Source organism: Triticum aestivum, chromosome 7D (genome assembly GCF_018294505.1).
Source record: "Triticum aestivum cultivar Chinese Spring chromosome 7D, IWGSC CS RefSeq v2.1, whole genome shotgun sequence".
NCBI classification, from domain to species: Eukaryota; Viridiplantae; Streptophyta; class Magnoliopsida; order Poales; family Poaceae; genus Triticum; species Triticum aestivum.
The window spans coordinates 84379353-84403911 of NC_057814.1; the positions used below are offsets into that span (position 1 = coordinate 84379353).

At 46.1% G+C, this 24559-nt stretch overlaps 1 protein-coding gene across 1 annotated transcript; it reads left to right on the plus strand.

The window, feature by feature from the left end:
• The first annotated feature begins 23454 nt into the window (after positions 1-23454).
• Positions 23455-24443, plus strand: LOC123168119 (CASP-like protein 1C1). Its single transcript, XM_044585985.1, has 2 exons — positions 23455-23714; positions 23794-24443. Exons 1-2 carry the CDS (start codon positions 23560-23562, stop codon positions 24125-24127), a joined length of 489 nt encoding a protein of 162 aa, XP_044441920.1. The 5' UTR covers positions 23455-23559; the 3' UTR covers positions 24128-24443.
• The last annotated feature ends 116 nt before the right edge of the window (positions 24444-24559 follow it).

Consider the following 24559-nt stretch of genomic DNA (forward strand, 5'->3'; position numbering starts at 1 on the left):
CTTGTCACCTTTGGGCAGTGAGGTTATGATTTCTTGTCATGTGGCATTTTTCGTGTTATATGTTATAATCCGGTGCTTCAGATCAAAATGACGACAACTGCGCCTCCGGGGCACGTGCATGAAGACTTCTCGACAGTCATTGCCGAGGTCAAGCCGGCTCCGGCCGGTAGACAAAAGAAAACTAGTACTCCACTATATAGGCAGGAGCTGCTACCTCTTGAGCACTGCGTTGGTTTTTTCCTTGAAGAGGAAAGGGTGATCTAGTAAAGTAGCGTAAGTATTTCCCTCAGTTTTTGAGAACCAAGGTATCAATCCAGTAGGAGGCTACGCTCGAGTCCCACGCACCTACACAAAACAAATAAGAACCTCGCAACCAACGCGATAAGGGGGTTGTCAATCCCTTCACGGTCACTTACGAGAGTGAGATCTGATAGATATGATATGATAAGATAATATTTTTGGTATTTTTATAATAAAGACTAAAAGTAAAGAAAGCAAAATAAACAGTGCCAAAAATAGCTTGTTGATGGGAAATTAATATGATGGAAAATAGACCCGGGGGCCATAAGTTTCACTAGTGGCTTCTCTCAAGAGCATAAGTATTACGGTGGGTGAACAAATTACCGTCGAGCAATTGATAGAATTGAGCATAGTTATGGGAATATCTAGGTATGATCATGTATATAGGCATCACGTCCGTGACAAGTAGACCGACTCCTGCCTGCATCTACTACTATTACTCCACACATCGACCGCTATCCAGCATGCATCTAGAGTATTAAGTTCATAAGAACAGAGCAACGCTTTAAGCAAGATGGCATGATGTAGAGGGATAAACTCATGCAATATGATATAAACCCCATCTTGTTATCCTCGATGGCAACAATACAATACGTGCCTTGCTGCCCCTACTGTCACTCGGAAAGGACACCGCAAGATTGAACCCAAAGCTAAGCACTTCTCCCATTGCAAGAAAGATCAATCTAGTAGGCCAAACCAAACTGATAATTCGAAGAGACTTGCAAAGATAACCAATCATACATAAAATAATTCAAAGAAGATTCAAATATTGTTCATAGATAAACTTGATCATAAACCCACAATTCATCGGTCCCGACAAACACACCGCAAAAGAAGATTACATCGAATAGATCTCCACGAGAATCGTGGAGAACTTTGTATTGAGATCCAAAGAGAGAGAAGAAGCCATCTAGCTAATAACTATGGACCTGAAGGTCTGTGGTAAACTACTCACACATCATCGGAGAGGCGGTGTTGATGTAGAAGCCCTCCGTGATCAATTCCCCCTCCGGCAGGACGCCGGAAAAGGCCCCAAGATGGGATCTCACGGGTACAGAAGGTTGCGGCAGTGGAATTAGGTTTTTTCCTGGATGCCTCTGATGGTTTGGGGGTACGTAGGTATATATAGGAGGAAGAAGTACATCGGTGGAGCAACGTGGGCCCCACGAGGGTGGAGGGCGCGCCTAGGGGGGTAGGCGCGCCCCCCTGCCTCGTGCTCTCCTCGTTGATTTCTTGACGTAGACTCCAAGTCCTCTGGATCATGTTTGTTCCGAAAATCACGTTCCCAAAGGTTTCATTCCGTTTGGACTCCGTTTGATATTCTTTTTCTGCGAAACACTGAAATAGGCAAAAAAACAGCAATTTGGGCTGGGCCTTCGGTTAATAGGTTAGTCCTAAAAATAATATAAAAGTGTATAATAAAGCCCATTAAACATCCAAAACAGAATATAATATAGCATGTAACAATCAAAAATTATAGATACGTTGGAGACGTATCAAGCATCCCCAAGCTTAATTCCTGCTCGTCCTCAAGTAGGTAAATGATAAAAACAGAATTTTTGATGTGGAATGCTACTTGGCATAATTTTCAATGTAATTCTCTTGATTGTGGTATGAATGTTCAGATCCGAAAGATTCAAGACAAAAGTTTAATATTGACATAAAAATAATAATACTTCAAGCATACTAACTAAGCAATTATGTCTTCTCAAAATAACATGGCCAAAGAAAGTTATCCCTACAAAATCATATAGCCTGGCTAAGCTCTATCTTTATCACACAAAGTATTTAATCATGCACAACCCCGATGACAAGCCAAGCAATTGTTTCATACTTTTGGTGTTCTCAAACTTTTTCAATCTTCACGCAATACATGAGCGTGAGCCATGGACATAGCACTATATGTGGAATAGAATGGTGGTTGTGGAGAAGACAAAAAGGGAGAAGATAGTCTCACATCAACTAGGCGTATCAATGGGCTATGGAGATGCCCATCAATAGATATCAATGTGAGTGAGTAGGGATTGCCATGCAACGGATGCATTAGAGCTATAAGTATATGAAAGCTCAACAAAAGAAACTAAGTGGGTGTGCATCCAACTCGCTTTCTCACGAAGACCTAGGGCATTTTGAGGAAGCCCATCATTGGAATATACAAGCCAAGTTCTATAATGAAAATTTCCCACTACTATATGAAAGTGACAACATAAGAGACTCTCTATCATGAAGATCATGGTGCTACTTTGAAGCACAAGTGTGGTAAAAGGATAGTAGCATTGTCCCTTCTCTCTTTTTCTCTCATTTTTTTGTTTATTGGCCTTTTCTCCTCTTTTTTATGGCCTTTCTCACTCTCTTTTTTAGTCCGGAGTCTCATCCCGACTTATGGGGGAATCATAGTCTCCATCATCCTTTCCTCACTTGGGACAATGCTCTAATAATGATGATCATCACACTATTATTTTCTTACAACTCAAGAATTACAACTCAATACTTAGAACAACAATATGACTCTATGTGAATGCCTCCGGCAGAGTACCGGGATATGCAATGAATCAAGAGTGACATGTATGAAAGAATTATGAACGGTGGCTTTGCCACAAATACAATGTCAACTACATGATCATGCAAAGCAATATGACAATGATGGAGCGTGACATAGCAAACGGAACGGTGGTAAATTGCATGGCAATATATCTCGGAATGGCTATGGAAATGCCATGATAGGTAGGTATGGTGGCTGTTTTGAGGAAGGTATATGGTGGGTTTATGATACCGGCGAAAAGTGTGCGGTATTAGAGAGGCTAGCAATGGTGGAAGGATGAGAGTGCGTATAATCCATGGACTCAACATTAGTCATAAAGAACTCATATACTTGTTGCAAAAATCTATTAGTTATCGAAACAAAGTATTACGCGCATGCTCCTAGGGGGATAGATTGGTAGGAAAAGACCATCGCTCGTCCCCGACCGCCACTCATAAGGAAGACAATCAATAAATAAATCATGCTCCTACTTCATCACATAACGGTTCACCATACGTGCATGCTATGGGAATCACAAACTTTAACACAAGTATTTCTCAAATTCAAAACTACTCAACTAGCATGACTCTAATATTACTATCTTCATATCTCATAACAATTATCAAGCATCAAACTTCTCATAGTATTCAACACACTCATAAGAAAAAAAAATCTTTACTAATCTTAGATGCCTATCATAATTAAAGAAAATTACCATGATGTTTTATAGGACTCTCAAAATAATCTAAGTGAAGCATGAGAGAACAATAGTTTCTATAAAACAAATCCACCACCGTGCTCTAAAAGATATAAGTGAAGCACTAGAGCAAAAACTATATAGCTCAAAAGATATAAGTGAAGCACATAGAGTATTCTAACAAATTCCGAATCAAGTGTGTCTCTCTCAAAAGGTGTGTACAGCAAGGATGATTGTGGCAAACTAACAAATAAAGACACAAATCATACAAGACGCTCCAAGCAAAACACATATCATGTGGTGAATAAAAATATAGCTCCAAGTAAATTTACCGATGGATGAGGACGAAAGAGGGGATGCCTTCCGGGGCATCCCCAAGCTTTGGATTTTAGGTGTCCTTAGATTATCTTGGAGTGCCATGGGCATCCGCAAGCTTAGGCTCTTGCCACTCCTTGTTCCACACTCCATCAAATCATTACCCAAAACTTGAAAACTTCACAACACAAAACTTAACAGAAAATCTCGTGAGCTCCGTTAGCGAAAGAAAAAAAAACACCACTTCAAGGTACTGTAATGAACTCATTCTTTATTTACATTGGTGTTAAACCTACTGTATTCCAACTTCTCTATGGTTTATAAACTCTTTTACTAGCTATAGATTCATCAAAATAAGCAAACAACACACGAAAAACAGAATCTGTCAAAAACAGAACAGTCTATAGTAATCTGTAACTAACGCAAACTTCTGAAAGTCTAAAAATTCAGCCAAAATAGGACGACCTAAAAAATTTGTTTATTGATCTGCTGAAATTTGAATCAATATCATATCACGTTCTGGTAATTTTTAACAATTGTTTTCGTGAGCAGAAAGTTTCTCGAATTTTCAGCAAGGTCAAATAACTATCATCCAAAAAGATCCTATAGGTTTAACTTGGCGCAAACACTAATTAAAACATAAAAAATCTAACCAGAGGCTAGATCAAATATTTATTCCTAAACAGAAACAAAAAGCAAAAAAATAAAAATAAAATTGGGTTGTCTCCCAACAAGCGCTATCGTTTAACGCCCCTAGCTAGGCATAAAAGCAAGGATAGATCTAGGTATTGGCATCTTTGGTTGGCAATCCATAAGTGGATCTCATAATAGATTCATAAGGTAATTTAATTTTCTTTCTAGAGAAGTGTTCCATGCCTTTCCTTAACGGAAATTGGAATCTAATATTCCCTTCCTTCATGTCAATGATTGCACCAATCGTTCTAAGGAAAGGTCTACCAAGAATAATAGGACATGAAGGATTGCAATCTATATCAAGAACAATAAAATCTATGGGCACATAATTCCTATTTGCAACAATAAGAACATCATTAATTCTTCCCATAGGTTTTTTAATAGTTGAATCCGCAAGGTGTAAGTTTAAAGAGCAATCATCAAATTCGCGGAAACCTAACAAATCACACAAAGTTTTTGGAATCGTGGAAACACTAGCACCCAAATCACACAAAGCATAGCATTCGTGATCTTTAATTTTAATTTTAATAGTAGGTTCCCACTCATCATAAAGTTTTCTAGGGATAGAAACTTCCAACTCAAGTTTTTCTTCATAAGATTGCATCAAAGCATCAACGATATGTTTGGTAAAAGCTTTATGTTGACTATAAGCATGCGGAGAATTTAGCACGGATTGCAACAAGGAAATACAATCTATCAAAGAGCAATTATCATAATTAAATTCCTTGAAATCCAAAATAGTGGGTTCATTGCTATCTAAAGTTTTGACTTCTTCAATCCCACTTTTACAAATTTTAGCATCAAGATCTAAAAACTCCGAATTTTTGGAACGCCTTCTAGGTAAAGGTGGATCATATTCAGTCCCATCATTATCAAGATTCATATTGCAAAACAAAGATTTAATAGGGGACACATCAATAACTTTTAGATCTTCATCTTTATTCTCATAAAAATTAGAACACGCTTTCACAAAGCAATCTTTCTTAGCACGCATCCTAGCGGTTCTTTCTTTGCACTCATCAATGGAAATTCTCATAGTTTTGAGAGACTCATTGATATCATGCTTAGGAGGAATAGATCTAAGTTTCAAAGAATCAACATCAAGAGAAATTCTATCAACGTTCCTAGCCAATTCATCAATCTTAGGCAACTTTTCTTCAAGCAAAGCATTGAAATTCTTTTGCGAATTCATAGATTCTTTAACACTAGTCTCAAATTCAGAGGGCATCTTATTAAAATTTCCATAAGAGTTGTTGTAGGAATTACCATAATTATTAGAGGAATTACTAGGATACGGCCTAGGATTAAAGTTTCCTCTATACGCGTTGTTACCAAAATTATTCCTACCAACAAAATTCACATCCATAGATTCATTATTATTCTCAATCAAAGTGGACAAAGGCATATCATTAGGATCAGAAGGAACACTTTTATTAGCAAATAATTTCATAAGTTCATCCATCTTTCCACTCAAAACATTAATTTCTTCTATTGCATGCACTTTTTTACTAGTAGATCTTTCAGTGTGGCATTGAGAATAATTAACCATAATATTATCTAGGAGTTTAGTAGCCTCTCCTAAAGTGATTTCCATAAAAGTGCCTCCCACGGCCGAATCTAAAAGATCTCTAGAAGCAAAATTCAATCCGGCATAAAAAATTTGTATAATCATCCACAAATTCAAACCATGAGTAGGGCAATTACGTATCATTAATTTCATTCTCTCCCAAGATTGTGCAACATGTTCATGATCAAGTTGCTTAAAATTCATAATATCGTTTGATGATCTTAGCGGGAGGAAAATACTTAGAGATAAAAGCATCTTTGCACTTATTCCAAGAATCAATACTATTTTTAGGCAAAGACGAAAACCAAACTTAGCACGATCTCTAAGCGAAAAAGGAAATAGCTTCAATTTAACAATATCATTGTCCACGTCTTTATTCTTTTGCATATCACACAAATCAACAAAGCTATTCAAATGGGTAGCGGCATCTTCACTAGGAAGGCCGGCGAATTGATCTTTCATGACAAGATTCAACAAAGCAGTGTTAATTTCACAAGATTCAGTATCGGTAAGAGGAGCAATCGGAGTGCTAAGAAAATCATTGTTGTTGGTATTGGTAAAGTCACACAATTTAGTATTGTCTTAAGCCATAGTGACAAGCAAGCAATCCAACACACGAGCAAACAAGAAGCGAGCGAAAAAGAGGCGAAAGGAAAAGAGAGGGCGAATAAAACGGCAAGGGTGAAGTGGGGGAGAGGAAAACAAGAGGCAAATGACAAATAATGTAATGCGAGGGATAAGGGTTTGTGATGGGTACTTGGTATGTTGACTTTGGCGTAGACTCCCCGGCAACGGCGCCAGAAATCCTTCTTTCTACCTCTTGAGCACTGCGTTGGTTTTTTCCTTGAAGTGGAAAGGGTGATGCAGTAAAGTAGCATAAGTATTTCCCTCCGTTTTTGAGAACCAAGGTATCAATCCAGTAGGAGGCTACGCTCGAGTCCCACGCACCTACACAAAACAAATAAGAACCTCGCAACCAACGCGATAAAGGGGTTGTCAATCCCTTCATGGTCACTTACGAGAGTGAGATCTGATAGATATGATCAGATAATATTTTTGGTATTTTTATAATAAAGACTAAAAGTAAACAAAGCAAAATAAACAGTGCCAGAAATAGCTTGTTGTTGGGAAATTAATATGATGGAAAATAGACCCGGGGGCCATAGGTTTCACTAGTGGCTTCTCTCAAGAGCATAAGTATTACGGTGGGTGAACAAATTACTGTCGAGCAATTGATAGAATTGAGCATAGTTATGAGAATATATAGGTATGATCATGTATATAGGCATCACGTCCGTGACAAGTAGACCGACTCCTGCCTGCATCTACAACTATTACTCCACACATCGACCGCTATCCAGCATGCATCTAGAGTATTAAGTTCACAAGAACAGAGCAACGCTTTAAGCAGGATGACATGATGTAGAGGGATAAACTCATGCAATGTGATATAAACCCCATCTTGTTATCCTCGATGGCAACAATACAATACGTGCCTTGCTGCCCCTGCTGTCACTTGGAAAGGACACCGCAAGATTGAACCCAAAGCTAAGCACTTCTCCCATTGCAAAAAAGATCAATCTAGTAGGCCAAACCAAACTGATAATTCGAAGAGACTTGCAAAGATAACCAATCATACATAAAAGAATTCAGAGAAGATTGAAATATTGTTCATAGATAAACTTGATCATAAACCCACAATTCATCGGCCCCGACAAACACACCACAAAAGAAGATTACATCGAATAGATCTCCACGAGAATCGTGGAGAACTTTGTATTGAGATCCAAAGAGAGAGAAGAAGCCATCTAGCTAATAACTATGGACCCGAAGGTCTGAGGTAAACTACTCACACATCATCGGAGAGGCTATGGTGTTGATGTAGAAGCCCTCCATGATCAATGCCCCCTCCGGTAGGACGCCGGAAAAGGCCCCAAGATGGGATCTCACGGGTACAGAAGGTTGCGGCGGTGGAATTAGATTTTTTCGTGGATGCCTCTGATGGTTTGGGGGTACATAGGTATATATAGGAGGAAGAAGTACGTCGGTGGAGCAACGTGGGCCCCATGAGGGTGGAGGGCGCGCCTGGGGGGTCGGCGCGCCCCCCCTGCCTCGTGCTCTCCTCGTTGATTTCTTGACGTAGACTCCAAGTCCTCTGGATCACGTTTGTTCCGAAAATCACGTTCCCGAATGTTTCATTCCGTTTGGACTTCGTTTGATATTCTTTTTCTGCGAAACACTGAAATAGGCAAAAAAACAGCAATTTGGGCTGGGCCTCCGGTTATAGGTTAGTCCTAAAAATAATATAGAAGTGTATAATAAAGCCCATTAAACATCCAAAACAGAATATAATATAGCATGGAACAATCAAAATTATAGATACATTGGAGACGTATCAGGAGCCTCCGCGCTTGCTTGCTAGTGTTGCTCTCTTCACACTGTCTCATCCTCTCCAGATCTAAACACGACAGCGGTGGCCACACTCTCTCTCTCTCTACTCACCGCTGGTCACAGATCCAGCCGGATCCTCTCCGCCGGGGAAGGTGAGAAGGTGCAACGTTCACGCGGTCATCCTCTACGACAGCTCTTACCCACTGCCGGCGCGTCCCGATCAGCGTGCCTTGCCGTTCTCTCCCAAGCATCGCTGGCAAGGGAGGGCCTCCCACCCCTTCTTCCTCACTGCCGTAGTGTGGGCAGATCCGGCCTCCCGCCGCCCACCTAGCGACATCCCGGCGACCCTCAGGTATAACTTCCTTCGAAACCGGCCTTGCTCTACTTACCGAGCTCCTGACGTCGCTGCATTTGTATCGTTTACTATTTCTCAGGCCCCCTCGTGTAGATTGGATCCATCGGCTGTTCGAAAACCACCTAATTTTTTAAAGTTAAGAGGTAAAACTAGTTCATGCACTTGAATCTAGTAGTACTTGGTTCAAACAAGGAAGAAAGGGGGATGGGGGTGGGGAGGATTTGTTACCTGAATCTAGGACTTGGTCGAAAGAGGAAATAATGGGGGCGAAAAGTAGCAGAGAGTGGCTATCCAACTGGCCTCTAGGTCTAATAGGGAAATAAAGGGAACGCGGTACAAACTCAATATAAACCCGATCTATTGGTTGAAAAAGGAAAGAAAGTGGGGACTGGGGGACAAGTCAACAGAGTAAGTCCAGCACTAGATTTGCTAGCCTCACATAGTATAAGGTGGCTATATACTGAACAAAAATGGGACCAACCCAGATATCCTCTTCTGATGTTTGTTGCCCCGAGCCGCTCTTATGTAATGCCACTGGTAAAATGTAGCAGTCGCATTGTTAAAAGTAAGGACACGTTAAACCAATGTTGTTTTCAATGTAATGCCTCCAGTAATATGAATCAATGGCACTTTTTTCATGTCCTGCTAAATTTCCCATTAAGATAAGTTGCTTCTTTTCGTTCGAGATGCAACTGTCCTGGTCCGCCTACTCTCCAGGAGCTTCACGACCAACCTTGATGTTGCTCAATTTTATTGCAACTAATGAAGAAGCTCTGTGGGTTTAGTTTTCTGATGGAAATGGAACCGGGGCTGGAGCCCTTTTCTTAAAAAAAGAAGAAGAAGAAGCTGCTAGCTCATGGGATATTGCTTCATTTTAGGTGAACTGCACCGAAAGGTCCCATAAATTGAATCATCCATGTTGGTGACTGGTGTCATCCCTTCTACGATGGCGTTGACTGCAGATATGGTTCCCATCACGAGGTATGTTCCTTTTTGGTCTGACCGTTTGCCAAAGATCCTGCATGTTGATCCTGCTCTTGTGCTACTGTTTTGGCACTGCCATGATAAAGCAGTAATGTTATTATTTTGCACCTTAATATAGTGGCACTATTAATTTGAGGCAAAGTTTTGGCACCGCTAGTGCCACTGTTTTTTTATATATATCGAAAGAGGGGGTTCCCTCCGACTTCATTAAAGAAACCCAACCATAGAGAACCATTATCCGACAACATCTCAGTGTAAACGGGCAGTTATGCAACTACTACTAGAACGGACTGAGTACTAGCAGGAGACAAGTTCGCCACATAAGCTAGGCAGGTAGGGGGACGCAGCACCAGCTCGACCAAGTTTGGATTACAACCCAAATGCTACCACAGAAACATCAGGGGGAAGATAGGGACTGAAAGAGCCAGCTTCAGCATCCCAGTCTAAGCACCCCCGGCCTTCATCCTTGCGACGCACGGTACACCTCGTTTGCCACCTGCTCGACCCTAGTGTCACTGATAAAATGAAGTAATAATACAGTTAAAATAGAGCGAGTGTCCTCTCTATCATTTCATTTCCAATGTAGATAAAGAAAGTGCTTCGCTTTGTTAATGTATGTTTCATCAACTAGTCCCATTGTTAATGTTTAAGCGTTTCTGCAAACTGGGGTGCTTAATTTTAGTTGATCTGCACAAAAATAGAGATTTGAATGTCTCAAGGCCCCTCCTTGTACTACCGTTGTACACTGATGTTCATCACTCGCAGAAGGTGTATCGGGGAGACTTGGGTCGATTTCCAGTATGATGTAATGTTTTCTTTTGTTTATTAGTGTATGTTTCATCAACTAGTGCCACTATAATGTAATCACGCCTTTTCATTATCTGTGCAAACAGGGTTATTCAGCTGCATTTTGGTGGAACTGCACAAATGTACGGATGGAACCGGCATATATGCAGAGTGCAAGGAGCCAAGTAAAAATTACCGACACCAACCCTGCTCCATCTAAGCATTGGCATCCACCACCATCAGTGGGATGTGTGGCGCTCACTGTGGACGGATCTTTCTCGGCAACAAATCCTCTAACCAAATACTAGTAGCTTAGACTTAAAAAAATACTAGTAGCTTATATTGGCAGTTTTCTAGGGGTGTACTCTTTTCTGAAAGAAGCACCAATCTATTTTTCTTTATTTGTACACAGTGTCACAACTTTGACCCAAAGGTCCAGACCTATTTTAGGGTGATTGGCGTAGTACTCGGAGACTGATTGTAAGCATGATTTTTATTAGTTGTCACACTGATTGTAAGCATGAGCAGATGGAAGATTAGGTTAGTGCAAAGCTTACCTTAAACCCTACCGACGCCGTTGAAACGAGGCGAGTGTCGAGGGAACCGTGGAGAACGGCGGGGAAGCAACATCGCACCATCTGGCCTCCTCTTGCGGTGGGAGAACGAATACTCCTGTGGCTCCGGCTGGCTCTGCACCCTCACGAACGGCACACCGTACTCGATCGATTCGTTATCCTCTGGGTGCTCGACCTTCGACCTGTACGCCCACCACCTCCGCCTGACTTTCGCCTCGGGCGAATCTGTCTGCTCCATCACCCAGAGGAGATACTCGATGAACTCGAAGGACTGCGGCGTGACTGCCGCCGAGGAGTACATCGTCGCCCTCATCGCCGTCGTCTCGCTCTTTCGCATACATTGCCACATGGCCCTCACCTTCCTTGAAATCTCCCACTCATTGTCAAACCAAGTAAGGATCTCCTTCAACCTGGCTAACTTTGCCTGGTCACCGCCGATGATCTGCCAGATTCGCTGCTGCATCCCCTCCATAGATGTCCTTCTGAGTGGTCCGGTGCTAGCTTTGGAAGATGGGAGGAGAGACGGTGGTCTTGCAATAGAGAAGAGGGAGAGGCGAGACGGTGGTTTTTGAATGGAGATAATGGAGAGGAGAGGTTCCCCTGCCTTTTAGTCGCTGACAGGTGGGCCCCGCGCTTGGTGGGACCCATGTGTCAGTGTCTCAATGGTAGGATGGGCTACGTCAGGGGATCCTCGTCCGAGGAGAGAGGAGGTGGTTTTGCAATGGAGAAGAGGGAAAGGCGAGACGGTGGTTTTGGAATGGAGATGATGGAAAGGAGAGGAGGTGGTTTTGCAATGGAGAAGAGGGAGAGGAGCGTGCGGCAGCGATTTAGGATTGGACGAGAGGGCCGGCGCGCTGTGACTGGATCAAAATCAAAATCAATTTACCCTTCAATTAAGAAAGCGACCCCACATTAACTAGTCTCCCTTTTATTCTGGGTCATAATTGACCATGATTTTCGCAAATAAAATATATGTTATACATTGCAAAAATAATATAATTTGAAAGTACATTCAGATACGAACCAAACGATACAATTTTTGGTGACATGCATTCACATTTTGCTTTTCAAATACAGTACGTGGTCAAACTTTGACCCAAAATACGCAAAACAAAAAAATACTTCCAAGACCAGCGCCGCTCTTCCGCTCTTCTCCTCTTAAACCACTGCCGCTCCTCTCCTGTTCCAATCTAAATCCAGCGCCGCTCCTCTCCTCTTCCATTTCAAAACCACCGCCCCTCCTCTCCTGTTCCAATCCAAAACCAGCATCGCTCCTCTCCCGTTCTAAACCAAAACCAGCGCTGCTCCTCTCCTCTTCCATTCAAAAACCACCGCCGGCGAGTGAAGGTGCTGTGGAGAAGTAGATCGATGGAGGAGTACAACCGATACGTGAGGATCGCAGACGGCGACCCTGTGAAGCTAGCTAGGATGTTGGAGATACAGTCTTGGTTTGACAACAAGGACCAACTAGCGGCGATGGCGACATCCATGGCCAAATATCTGCAATAGAGCGAAAAGGCGGCGATACTCCCGGAGGGAGTCGCGCGGGAGTACATAGAGCTGCTCCTCTGGGCCATGGAGCAAACAGATTCACCGAATCCGATCGTGAGGGAGCGGTGGTGGGAGTATCGATCCCAGATGGAGCATCCACCAGAGATTGAAGGATCGAACATCTACATGGTGCCGTTTGTGAGGGTGACATGCCAGAGCGAGCCGGTGGAGTCTTCGTCGACCGAACCCAACTGCAAGAGGAGAAAAACAGTTGGCCCGACGACGCTTCCCCGCCATCCTCTCCCTCGCCGTTCACATCGTCTCACGGGGTGGCTGTCTGCCGCCGAGGAATAGGAGGGATTTGCCCCCCCCCCCCTAGACCAATAGTCGGGCAGGTTGTGAATTGTCAGGAGGAGCTTAGGGTTGTTAGTATTTGCAGGTTGTGAATTGTGTTTTGTGTTGTGTATTTTGAGAGTACTTTCATATATGAATGTCTTTTGAATTTCAGATTTGCAGTATTGAGCATATGAAGTATTTTATGAATTCTAGAGATCTATTTTTAGCACTTAAAAAAATGTAGTTTCATAGGAGTATAAAAGTGCAGACAATGTGATTCTCAGAGAAGAAACTCCAAGTTCAGTTTCAGGTAAGAAACTGCAACTTTCAGAGGCAGAGCATTTATATTAACACAGCCTTTTCAAACAGTGTAAACATCATGCTGGAAGTTTTATTCATGGTCGAAACTGGAACTACCAGCCAGTTAACATCATGTTGATCAACATTCATGCATAGCACACCTTCATATGATGCACAGTCAAAAAGATATGCTATTTTCAAAATGCCCACACAATGTCGAGTGTGCGAAAAACAGAGAAAACGAGGGACGAAGTTTTGGCAAGTGTAGGACATGGTGTGCGTAGATGATAATTGGGACCCACATGTCAATAAAGGCAGAGGCAAAAAATTTGGAGATATTTTCTCTGCACAGGTGGAATCGAACCCGGGCGGAACAGCTGTCGGGTAGTGTCACTCGGCCACTGGGCTAGTTCAGCTGTTTCGTTACTAATAAGGCACTTCCTCAGGTTGTCGGATCTCCTCCTGCGCCTTTGTGCGCTCGCCGCGACGCCGCTGTCTACTGTTGTGAACATGCTGAACAAATGAGAGGAATCTGGAGAGGACTGTACGTGGAGAGGCGGACAGTCGGGACCCACCAGGTCTATGGCCGTAAGCAAGTAAGTGCCTCATTGAAAAAATACTTCCTCCTAATGCTATACTGACGTTGGGGCCCACGGGTTTGTCAACATAATTACATTTTTTTAGGTGCTTCAACGTAGTTACTATAGGAGATAAATTCACAACGAAGCCGAGGAGCTGGCAGGTATAATTTATTATCACTGGGGCAGCAAGTATCAGCTGGGTTTTGGGCTGCCCCGTCTAGGCTTTCTTTTTTAACATGCGCAGCCCACGACCTCGGATGGGAGGTCCATAAGGCTGTTTGTATTTTCTTGAGGGCTTCATGTATCGGCCAGCCTATGGACCTCCCATCCGAGGTTTTAGTTTTCCTGAAACATCGACAGCCCAATTTATGTAATTTTTTTGAAGAAAACGTAGAGGTCTGTTCTATTTTTCTATATAAGAATAGGAACGCCTGGTCCAACTTATGTCTCCCTTCTAACTATATTATATATATTTAAATTATTTTATATGTTATTATATATTATTGTTATTGTCATCATATATTTAACATATACTTACATATGTAAGAAAACAATATCCCACATCTTGTTAACTTATAAAAATAATTTCTTAACAATAAAATCCTGGATTTTTTTGGCAACAAAAATCCTGATGATTGTGTACAAAAGCTTGGTAAGATTTAAGGACCAATGTAATAATAAATCACTTATTATTTATATTTATATATATATATAACAAAATGCTCAGCCCCTGTTTATTTTTGATAACATTGTTGCGCCCACCCCAACATTATAATTAGAATCAGCCCGGCAAAATCGTGTATTTCGAGAAAGTGCAAATGGCTTGTAATTTTTTAGGAAAAACATAAATGGGCCGCATGGACGCTACATTATTTGTTCACCCAGCCCAGCTAATGGACTGTAATTCAAAAGAAAAAGAGATCAAATGGACTGTAAATTCTACCCCGCAAAAAAACACTGTAAATTTTGAAAAAATGGGTTGAATACGTGCCACATTTTTGGAGGCTGAAATGTGGGCCAATAGGCCGAAGCCAATGCAAGTCGTTGTCAACTTAGTCAACAAAACAAATGATTCTGACATTGTTAGCCGTTGGATTTACATCCAACGACCGGCATCTATCTTCAATCTCTCGTCTTCTTCCTCCAACGCCGTCGGGACCACCTGCTCCCGCCTCCTGCTGCTAGCAGCTCTGCTTAGCACGCTTCGCTGTGAAGCACTACTCTACCATTGGCCAGGCCATCCCTCCACCCCTCCACACCTCCTGTTCTTCTCCACCGACTGCCGAACCACACCGCACCAGAACCAGTTAACCCTCGTACACCTCTCCGTCTGCGACTCTACTCCCGCGTCTTCCCATCACCGGCCCGTTGCTGTCCGAGGCCTCGCCGTCGTCCACCACCTTGGATACGCTCGGCGCGGAGTGGTCAACGTGGTCAATGAACGACACCATCAGAAGTAGACTGTGCGTGGAGAGGCTGACAGCTGGGTCCATGGTCGCACGCAAGGAAATGCCTCCTTATTACGCGCAAAATAATGATTCCTCCACCTGACAGCTAGGACCCACTGAAAGGGCCTCTGTATTTCGCGAAAAAAAGTTCCCACCGCTGACAGGTCGGACCCACCAGCTATATCTTCGCACGCAAGGAAGTGCCTCCTTATTACGCACAAAAAAATGAATACTCCCCCTGCTAGTTGGGACCCACCTTGGTGGGAGGCTGACTTGTGGGCCTACTAAGTTGACGGGGACGGAGTGCTTTGTCAACTTAGTCAATATGAACGATTCTAGCTCCAGTGACCGTACGATGTCCATCCAACGGCCGTAGTGCTTCTTCAACCTCTGGTCTTGTTGCTCCAGTCACCCAAAGCAGCGCCGGTCGTGCCGCATGCTCCTGCCTCCCGTGGCCGGCTGTGCTGCCGCGGAGGCCTCACCGCCCCCTACTATTCTCACCGCTGGCTAGGCCATCCCTCTACTCACCCACACCCCCTGTTATTCTGCGGCGACGGCAGCCTCACACCGCAGCGAACCAGTGAACCCTCGTACTCCTCTACGTGTGGGCGTCCACTGCCGCGTCTTCCCCGGCTCCGCGGCGTCCCCTTCCTAGGCCTCGCCGTCGTCCACCGCCCTGGTGCTCTCGGCGCGGCATGGTCAACGTGGTCAAGGAACGGCTTCCATCGGACGTGGACTGTACGTGGAGAGGCTGACAGCTGGGTCCACGGCCGCAGCAAGGAAGTGCCTCCTTATTACGCGCAAAATAATTATTCCTCCACCTGACAGCGGGGACCCACCGGACGGGCCACCGTATTTCACGAAAAAAATGTTTCCCCTGACTGCTGGGACCCACCAGCTACATCTTCGCATGCAAGGAAGTGCGTCCGGGCAAAAAAAATGATTCGCCCCCCTGACTGCTGGGACCCACCAGCTACATCTTCGCAGGCAAGGAAGTGCCTCACAGTCGGGACCCACCTGGTCGAAGCGTACGTAGCGTTGTCATTCTGGTCGCAAACGTGTACGTACATACTGGTCGATGTAGAGGCGCGCACGTGTCGTAGTAGAGGCGCGCACGTAGCATGTACACGTACGTACAACGGCCAGTGTGCAAGAAAGAAAATACGGCCACGTACGTACATACGGGCAGGGTCTCGAACGCCTACTCGCGCATACGTACGGCCATGGCTCGTGTACATGGCTGGGTCGGAACGGAGAAACAACGTCGTCATCGTGTTCATAGGGAGCCAACCGGCTGGGTCGGAACGGAATGCGTCATCGTGTTCATCGGGAGGGCCTGGACGGAACAGCCGATGGAAACGAGGCATGGCGTACCGCAGAACGGAGGAAGCGGCCTTGTGTTCGATCGGCCACGTTCGAAACGGGATCCTGTTCATCGGGAGGGGTCTGGCGTACCGCAAAACGGAGGAAACGGACATCCTATGGTCGAAACGAGGGTCCTGTTGGTCGGGAGGGGTGTGGCGTACCGCAAAACGGAGGAAACGGACTTGTGTTGGAGCGCTACGGTCGAAACGGGGGTCATGTTCATCGGGAGGGGTGTGGTGTACCGCAAAACGGGACTCCACGGGATACTGTTCATCTCCACCGTCGACCCCCTCCAGCCTCCACGGGCTACTGTTCATCCACCGTCGACCTCCTCCAGCCTCCACCTGCGACTGTTCATCCACGGGCTCCTGTTCATCCAGCCTCCACCGCGCGCTACTCCACCGGCTACTGTTCAACCAGCCCTCTCCACGGGCTCCTGTTCAACCACCCCTCCACGGGCTACTGTTCATCCTGCCCTCCACCGTCTACTGTTCATCCTGCCCTCCACGGGGTGGTCCTGTTCATCCAGCCCTCCACGGGGTCTTGTTCATCCAGCCCCAACCGGCTCGATCGATCGGGGTACTGTTCATCCAGAGGCAACACCACGGGGTCCTGTTCATCCACCCCCACCGGGAACTTTTCATCCAACCCCCCCCCCCCCCCGCAACGCTCACTGTTCATCTAGAGGCAGCATCGATCGGCTTCAGTTAGCAGCAGTAGCGAAGGAATCGCTCGATCGGGTTCAGTTAACAGCCATCGATCGATCGCTTGGGTTTAGTAACGTGTAGCCTGCAATGCAATCGCTCGGGTTCAGTTAGAGCCCAACGCCTCGCTCGGGTTCAGTTATAGCCCAATGCCTCGCACACACGCGTGTACGTACGAGAGAAACGCGCATCGCTCGGCCCCCGACCACCCACCGTAACCGGGGACTCCCCGATATTTTCCGCGCCCTCGCTTCTACCATGATTTTTCCGTCATGGACGGCCCAAAGAATGTCATGCAGCTGCGTCTCCGGCCCGCCCAGGACGAAAAGCCCATTTTCTATCATGATTTTTTGTCATAGAAGTAGGACCCCACCGCATCTATGATGATACCGGGTTTTGTCACAATTATCGTCATAGAAGTGTCATAAGTATGACAGAAAAGATTTTTGTTCGGCCCAAAATGTCACGGATGTGTCTTTTTTTTGTAGTGTTGTGGGTTATCAATCCTCCACTACCATCTTGATCTGATGATAACCAGAATAAGCGTCTAGAAAACACAAACTCTCACAACCTGTCGTGGCATCCACAATTTGGTCAATACGGGGGAGAGCAAAAGGATCAATTGGACAGGCCTTGTTAAGATCTGTATATTCCACACACATACGCCAAGTGCCATTCTTCTTAAGCACAAGCACCGGGTTAGCCAGCCACTGAGGATGAAACACCGCAATGATGAACCCAGCAGCTAGGAACCGGGCCACTTCTTCTCTAATAGCCTTACACCTCTCCTCATTAAAACGACAGAGGAACTGGCGATCAGGTTTCATCTTAGGATCAATATTAAGCCGGTGCTCAGCGAACTCTCTCGGTACACCTGGCATGTCAGAAGGCTTCCATGCAAAGATGTCCCGATTCTCACGGATGAATTTGATGAGCGCGCTTTCCTATTTTGGATCCATCCATGTCCCAATGGTGAACTGTTGAGAGGAATCACCGGGGAAAAAATCAACTTGTTGTGTATCCTTCGCCAACTTAAACTTAAGTGGCGGGTCTGTCTCTGTAGTGGACTTCTTCAGAGGGGTAATATCAGTCGGGTCAGTATTATCTTTGTAATACTTGAGCTCCTCCGTGGCATAGGCCGACTCTGCATAAGCCGCTTCTCCTTCCTCGCACTCCAGGGCGAGTTTACGATTCCTGTGGACCGTTATTGTTCTGTCAGGCCCTGGCATCTTGAGCTGCAAATACACATAGCAAGGGTGAGCCATAAACCTGGCATAAGTCAACCGTCCAAACAGGGCATGATATGGGCTCTTGATCTTGACCACCTCGAACCATAGCATCTCTGCTCTATAGTTGTGCTCATCACCAAAGGCCACTTCCAGTGATATCTTCCCGACAGGGTAAGCCGACTTGCCAGGCACCACTCCATGAAACACTGTGGAGAACGGCTTAAGATGCTTGTCTGTGAGGCTCATCCGATGGAAAGTGTCATGGTACAAGATGTTGATGCTGCTGCCACCATCCATAAGCACTTTCGTGAATTTATAACCGCCCACTTGAGGGGCTACCACCAGTGCTTGATGACCTGGATCATCAACCCAGGGCGGTGATCCGCCCGGCTCCATGTGATTACCTATTCTGACCACCTTAAATATTGAGGCACTGCCGGCTCAATCATGTTGACTGCTCACTTATGGACCTTCCAGTCACGCTTACATGTGTTTGTAGTGAAGATGTGATATTGTCCACCATTAAGCTGCTTTGGATTACTCTGATATCCTGATTGATTATTTTGCTGCTGATTACCCTGACCAGACTGTTGATTATGACCACCATGGTTACCCTGACCCTGATAGCCAAAATTTGAGCCGCCACCACCAAAGCCAAAACCCTGAAAACCAGATCCTGACCCGCCGGGCGACCCATTATTATTACCATGATGCTGGTGAAGGCTATGATTCCTGAACTCTCGCATGATATAACAATCCTTCCAAGCATGAGTGGATGGCTTGTTAGGATAATTGTGTTTCGAGCAGGGGTCATTGAGCATTGCCTAAAGATTGAAAGGTTTTCCTCCACTGAAAGGCGGCTTGCCATTACCATTGCGACGCTGGTTTTTAAACCCGGCGTTGGTGTTAGCCACAAAATCTAACCCGCCATTAGAATACTTGCGCTTTCCCCCATTGCCTTGGTTATTCTGATTGCTATGCTAAGCAGAGGCGTGTTGCTGCTGACCCTTGCCACTGTCGTTCTTCTTGCCCTTACCAGATTTATCATCATCAGAGCTACCTGGTAAGTACATCCATAAGCTTGACCATATCTGTACATTTACGCTTAAGCCGACCGAGCTTCTGCTTGAGGGGGTCAAAGTGACAGTTCTGCTCCAAAATCAGCAAAGCCTGAGCCGCCCCAATACTGTACGAAGAATGGATGATGGTTGCAACCCGGCGAGCCCAATGATGAGCTGACTAGTCCTCTCGCTGCACATAGTGCTCCAAATACACAATCGTCAAAGGTTGCTTACAAGTTCCTTCAAAATTCTTGATAAAGGTGTCCTTCAACTCTACTCAAGTATTAATGGAGTTAGGGGGCGGGATCTTCAGCCATGTGCAAGCCGGTCCTTCCAACATCATGGTGAAATATTTAGCACAAACTGCATCGCTGACGTCTAACATCTCCATGGCCAGTTCATAACTTTCAATCCAAGCCTCTGGAGGGAGGTCCGGCGTGTAATTAGGCACCTTGCGAGGGCCTTTGAAATCCTTGGGCAAACGCTCATTACGCAAAGCCGGCACAAGACACGGCAGCCCGATGGTCCTGGAATTTGACCCGGCTCCCACCGAGGCTGAAGGTGTCACCGGAGGCTGCTGATAAGCCCCCTGGTTAATTGTCGCTGCCGCCTCATGGCGGGCTCTGGCCTCATCCACAATCGCCTGAGCATGACTCCTCGGGTTAAGGGGCGGGTTATCACGGGGCGGGTCGTCACGGGGCGGGTTACGGCGCTGCTCACTACTGGAGACCACGGGCGACTCAATGTGCCGACTGTAGCTTTGGCTTGGGAGAGGAGTTGAGTGCAAGCGAGCACAACTGTATGAATACTTCCCCTGCTGTGCAACCGCCGTTTGAAGGAGGTCAATGGCATTCTGTGCCTCGACTTCAATGGGCGTCGCACCAGTAATAGGGAGCGCACTGAGCTGGGTGGCCGTTGCTACCATGTTATCCACCGGGTTAGAAAAGTGACCCGGCAGTGTTGCAAAACGTTGAGGCGGGGTCTGACCCCTACGGGCCAGCTCTGACTGACGAGGTTGAGTCGTCGCCCTGTTCCCAGGCGCCTCTGCAGTCGGGGGTATAACCGGTGGAGTACTAGGTCCTGCCCCCGGCGTGTTAAACAGATTCATGGGCTCATAATTTAAAGGCAAACGGGTCTGGTGCCTCCTCCGAAGAACTGCATTGGAGGCGTTCTGATCCATACTTAAACACCAAGCCTCTGCTTTCAAGTGTTCCGACTCGGCATTAATTTAAGCCTGCACCGTTGCCATCCAGGTGTTTTCAGCATTGATATCTTCCTGGGCCTTGGTCATCTGCTCCCTAAGCTTTGCGATCTCTGCGTTACTCTCCGCTTGGTTCTCCGCCATAACTTCAGTCCCCATTAAGGTTGTCAACTCATTCATCAACTCAGACAAGACCTGAACCGACGGTCTGACTGAGCCGGATCCTGAGGGTCAATAGCGGCTGTCACTCCAGCCGTCGTGCTGTTGAGAGCCGGCACCGTACTTGCCATGAAGATGGCAGCTCGGCTCGGTGGCTCGTAGGGGTTCGGAATACTGTCACCATCGGAACAGCCCCCAAACCCATTTTGAAGCTGGTAGATTGACTCCGTCTCTCCGGTCGAGGACTCATCACCTAAGTAGATGAGAGTCTCTCCTCTAGATGCGGAATTTTCTGCAAGTTCCACACCTTGCGTGAAGGCCACGAAAATGTGCTTCCGCCCGGCTTGGACCCGGGCGGGTTTCGCGCGCCAAGCCGGCTCGATGATGTCGGTGCAGATGCCCGGCTCACGCTCTGATCCGCCGATCTTGCCGATGAAGACGTGGATTCCGTGAAAGGGGACCCAGTACCTGTACTCGATTGAGTCAGCCTCGGGCCCCAGCCAGCATCGTCGATGTAGAGCTTGTCGCGGCGACTCTTGGTCATCCTGCCAACGGCGTATCCCTCGATCCTTGGGAAGGAGCCCTTCGAGAACTCGAAACCACCGTGCGCTGGCCCCACGGTGAGCGCCAACTGTCGTGGTTTTGTCACGGCAGATGCCCTAGTGAAAGGACTTAGGTGCGAGGCCATCGCTACGGTGATTAGCTTGAAGGGGTTGAGCGGGACGAGAGACACGAGTTTACCCAGGTCCGGCCCCTCATGGTGGAGGTAAAAGCCTACTCCTTCTCTTGTTGCTTATTGCCTGAGTATCGATTACAAGGGAGCGGATTCACTTAACCTAGCTCTCGATTGATTGTAACATGTCTATTCTATGCCGGGGACTCGCCTTTATATACGGGTCGAGGCCGCTGGCTTACAAGAGTCTGGGTCGGGTTACGACCCGTGACCGAGTCATACTCTAGCTCACCTTGCCTGGTAAGGACAATCATCATATGGCGGCTTACACCTTTGGGCCACACGTCGTCTCCTGGTCTTGGGCTTTAAGTCAGCCCATCTTGTGAGTCGCCCCTTCAGTACTTGGGCGTGTCTGAAGCCTTAACTCCGGGAGTCGCCAACGGTCTAACCCGGCCCTTCCTGGGCGGGTTATATCTCGGGGTCATATCCCCAACACCACGAGAGATAGGCCAGCTGCCCGAGGACCCCCTAATCCAGGACTCCCTCACCTACGACATGAATGTTTGGTTCAATGAGCACAAGCACTATGCTCCCTACGACATGAAAGTGATCCATGATCGCGGACTGAGGTCACTACTCCATCGAGTGTACATCATTCAAATGTCGTCAACAAGTATTGTAGTGTGTATGTACAAGTGCGAGCAAGATGGCCAAGGGGGGCATCACTCAAAGAGCTCGTAAGTGTTGCTTCTTGGTGCTCTACGTGTTGGTCATTATGTTCATTTGCTCAATTTGCAACTTGTTGATCAGGTCATTGTCTAGCCTGGACACACATGAGTGTTCTGCCATAGGACGAAGTGGAAGCTACAATGATGCATTATTGGGTGAGCTCAATGCCCATGGCAAACTGGATCAATTACCTATGAAGAAGTTCAAGCTCGAGAAGAGGAAGCTTGAGACGAAGTCTGCTTTGGGCATCGATGAAATTTAAAAACTTCTTGAACATCTTTCAGGGAGTGCTTTTGAATTTAAATGGATGATTGAGTTGCTGTTGATCTGTATACATTTGTCAAAGTGACGCATCTGTTAAAGTGACCAAAGGCAGTCATTTGGTTTGTTTTATTTTTTTCATGAAAGTGGCGGACATTTGGTGACTCCCGTTAAATGGCCTTCGCCACTATTCCTGACCGCGGACATGTCTAAACATGTCCGCAAGCATTTGGTGATGTTCGTATTGGTGAACCGTGTTGGAGTTGCCCTAAGTCTGCCAACCAACCTTCAGCGTAGGATTCACAAAACAGACACCATTCATAATTTAAATAAAACTAAATAAAAAAAGCAACAACCGAATACAAATCTGAAAGGTAAAAGCGACACCTAACTGCGTTTGTTGGCCAAAAGCAAGCCTTCCTCTTGTTGGCATGTCAACATCTTGGACTCTTGGTACCATGATAGTCGGGCAACGTGAGAAAATTGTGCGACATTTCTGTTGTTGTCGCTACACTTGAATTCGTTTCATGAGAAGAAATCTTGGCACTGGGAATGGGATCTGACTACTGAATACTGATCACAGAGACACGGGATATTCAACATGGCGAGACAAGTTACGCTGAAGTTGCTTACCAACAAATCTGCCCACCTATGCACATTTAGTTATTCCTACTCTTCCAACGTAGCTGAACAACCAAAACTACCCCACGAAATCGGACTACGTGTATCTATTTAATCGGCATCATCCCCCGAAGTGTCTGGGATCTTGTTCTCCCCTTGATTAGCACTGACAGCTAGCGACCATATTCACAACACCCGCGTAATCAACGCACCGCCATGGCCAAGCTGCACCGGCTCATCTCCGTCGTCCTCAGGCTCGTCGCGGCCGTCACCGCGGCCGCCGCGGCGATAATCATGGTGACCAGCCGCGAGACCACCAGCTTGTTCGGCCTGGAAATCGAGGCCAAGTTCTCCCACATTCCGTCATTTATGTAAGTAATGTTTCTCAAAAAAAAGAACAAATATGTGGAGAGGTCGTTGCGCATTTTCATTGTTTGATTTGGCATGCAGCTTCTTCGTGGTGGCATACGCCGTGGCATGCGTCTACAGCCTGCTCGTCGCCTTCGTGCCGCCTGGGGGCGCCGCCTCGAGATTGCTCGTCATGACCGATGTGGTGATGGGGATGGTGCTCACCGGCGCCGTGGCGGCCACGGGCGCGATCGCGGAGGTGGGGAGGAACGGCAACGAGCACGCCGGGTGGCTGCCGATCTGCGAGCAGGTGCACGGCTACTGCAACCAGGTCATGGGAGCCCTCATCGCCGGCTTCGTCGCGCTGGTCGTCTACTTCCTCATCATCATGCACTCCCTCCACGCGGTCACCGATACCATGTGCCCGTGCCATTAGCTAGCATTCTAGTGCTATATATACCGTTGATGATCTATGTACCAGGCGGTCGCGCAAATTTCGCTAGTAGTATAATTGTTTGTTTGTTTTTTGAAACATAGTAGTATAATTGTTTGTGTTGTTCCGTGATTTGTTTTGGTTACGGTCGATCATTTCATCTTCTTCATTTGGCCTGACGGACGGACCGACAGCAGACCGAGGGTGAAATGTGGCGAGATGTTTGAGAAGAAAATATTTTTTTTCGTTATGCCGATCATGTCGTTATTGGTGTTGAAGATTTGAAATGATAGTATTCTTGAATTCATATTTTGAGCAAGGTGAAGAGGTGTCAGTCCTTGGAAGTTCGCATTTAGCTCTTGTATGGAACTTGTCTTGCGTACTGGTTTTCAAGGATGTCACCCTCAAAAGAAAAGGAAAATCAACGATGGTCTG

Excerpts from the sequence above, each read along its gene's own strand:
- LOC123168119 (XM_044585985.1), top strand. The coding sequence starts at position 23,560 with ATGGCCAAGCTGCACCGGCTCATCTCCGTCGTCCTCAGGCTCGTCGCG. Across the intron at positions 23,715-23,793 it reads TCCCACATTCCGTCATTTAT|CTTCTTCGTGGTGGCATACG; the intron begins GTAAGTAATGTT and ends TTTGGCATGCAG.